At 33.5% G+C, this 2,504-nt stretch overlaps 1 protein-coding gene across 1 annotated transcript; it reads left to right on the top strand.

Annotated features, from left to right (window-relative positions):
- The first annotated feature begins 329 nt into the window (after positions 1-329).
- Positions 330-1,084, top strand: LOC112521669. The gene has a single exon (XM_025130660.1). The coding sequence runs from the start codon at positions 384-386 to the stop codon at positions 885-887; it is 504 nt and encodes a 167-aa protein (XP_024986428.1). The 5' UTR covers positions 330-383; the 3' UTR covers positions 888-1,084.
- Positions 1,085-2,504: the final 1,420 nt, after the last annotated feature.

The following is a 2,504-nucleotide window of genomic DNA, read 5'->3' on the forward strand; positions in this document are numbered from 1 at the left end:
ATATATATATATATATAATACATTTTTTTGTATTAATTGATTAATAAAATGTAATTCAATTATTTTTACATTTTTTATAATTTTTTATAAATTATTTATAAATAATGAAATTTGATTTCATTCTAAATCCTACAAACCAAACACACCAATAATTTCAAATCTATTTCAATTTAAATTTCTCCAAATCCAAATGAAATAAAACATATATTAACATATTTATTTTGAAATGAAAACCAACAACAAAAAAAGTTAAAAGGAAATGAGAAAGAGAACCTTATCCATTGGAAGCATTTATAAAAAGCAGACTAAACTGATCATGAATAACTCCAAAACACACAGTAGAAATTTTTTGGAGAGAGAGAAAGGAACAGAGCTCCGTTTCAATGGCGGCATCGAAGAGCTACTATGCGAGGGCAAACTACCGGTACCTGTCCAGTGAACGGGACGGTCCTGTCGGAACGGACTCCATGTTTGAGCTGGACGAATCAGATGTCTGGAATGTCTCTTCGTCGCCTGAGTTACGGAAAACCGTGCCGAGTTCGCGGATCTCGAAGAAATCATCATCGGCGGTGGTAAAGCGAGGTGAGATTGGAGGAACGGCGTCGTCTCTGCCGGTCAATGTTCCGGACTGGTCTAAGATACTGAAGGAAGATTACAGGGGGAATCGGAGGAGAGACAACGACGACGTCGATGATTTCGACCAAAACGACTACGGTGAAGACGGCAACGGGAACCGGATTCCGCCGCACGAGTTTCTGGCGAAGCAATTGGCGAGGACGAGAATCGCCTCGTTTTCCGTACACGAAGGTATTGGGCGGACTCTGAAAGGACGAGATCTGAGTAGGGTTAGAAACGCAATTTGGGAGAAAACTGGGTTCCAGGATTAACATCTGTACTAATCTTCTTGCAATTAGATTAGTATTTGCGGATTTTGAACAATCGAGAGAGAATTTTCGTTACAAATTACTATTAATTAAACACTTTTTCTTCCTCTTCTTGCTTCCACGATCTTCACCTCCTCCTAGTGATTTTTGATGATGTAATTTTCGAATTTTGAGACGAAATTGAGGAAAATTCTATTTAATTATATATGAATCTTGGCATCAAAATGATGAATCCACTTTTTAGGGTATGCTTTTTAGAGCCTTTTCTCGATTTTAGTTCTGTTCCGTCACCGGCAAAAGCTTTCGAATCATTGAAAGATGAAAGCAAGCATCATTGCAACTGAATTTTATGGATTTTATCGAGCAATTGCATTGGCTTTCTCACCGTCTATTCTTCAACAATACACCAATTAATTTTTATATTTTAAGACGATTTTATTATTGTGCAGATGTGTTTCAAATTGTGTGCACAATTACTTCTCATCTATATGGCATTTGCATATAAATACATGTGATATGCAAATGCCATATAGAGTTTATTGGTCATGTCGTCCCGGCCTTTGCCGTTATCTGTGTTCCATAATTACATGTAAAATTATATCTGATTTGATCTTTTTTTTTTATTATTTTTATTTTATTTCAATCGATTATCCTCTCTATATAGATAGAGAGAAAGAGTGTCTGAGTTTCAAATACAAATATCAATGTTACAAATCTTACAAATCAGAATTTGACCCTTGATTTTAAAATTTAGAGGAGGTGATATAGTCAATTAAAAATGCAGTTAGAATAAATTTAGGAATCAATTTAATCTATATCATTGATCATTATTTACGGATGGATGAGATTGGTTTATAAAATATGTAACGATGATATGGTTGACATTTAAAAATCTCCTTCTCTCCCCCCCCCCCCCCCCCCTCCCTCTCTCTCTATATATATATTTCAAATATGAAGATTAGATACCATAAGATTATACATAAATTCATTGAAAAACTAGAAAAATAAATATAATATATTTGAAAATGCATATATAAACCAACTTACAGATTATTCGTGACCATGATCAGTTATATATAGGCTCTATTCTCTCAAACTTTCAAGTTATGTTTGAAGTCTTTTAAGATATTATCTACTTAAATATACTGTTTAAGATGCTTTTTAATAMTAAATTCAAAATCGTAATTATAAAAACCTGTATAACATTTTTATGTAAAACATTTAAAAAAACTAGTCAGGTCCAAGATTGTTAGATTGGTAACCGGATCTAGATTGATCCTATGAGTTTTGGCCGGAATCAAAATCAACCGGTTCATTTCAAAGGGACCAATTTGAGACCCGTCCAACCAACAGCTGTCCCTCTCCAGCTGTCATGGTATAAAAAATATAGGGTCAAAAAAGTGTCATCATATCATTTCTTGAATGCAACCGTATATTTTCTGAAATTACAATGATAATACAAGTTTTATTTGTTAGAGCTGGTTTGCATGACTTTTATTATATACCAGGTGCGGTGCGAATCTTTTTTGTCATATTCTTAGTTTTTTACTTTAATTTCAGATTTATTATTTTTTCAATATTTTTTGCAATAAAAGACTTCAACACAGAATCTCACATACC

This window comes from Cynara cardunculus (genome assembly GCF_001531365.2).
Source record: "Cynara cardunculus var. scolymus isolate 2C chromosome LG 11, CcrdV1, whole genome shotgun sequence".
NCBI classification, from domain to species: Eukaryota; Viridiplantae; Streptophyta; class Magnoliopsida; order Asterales; family Asteraceae; genus Cynara; species Cynara cardunculus.

Excerpts from the sequence above, each read along its gene's own strand:
- LOC112521669 (XM_025130660.1), top strand. The coding sequence starts at position 384 with ATGGCGGCATCGAAGAGCTACTATGCGAGGGCAAACTACCGGTACCTG.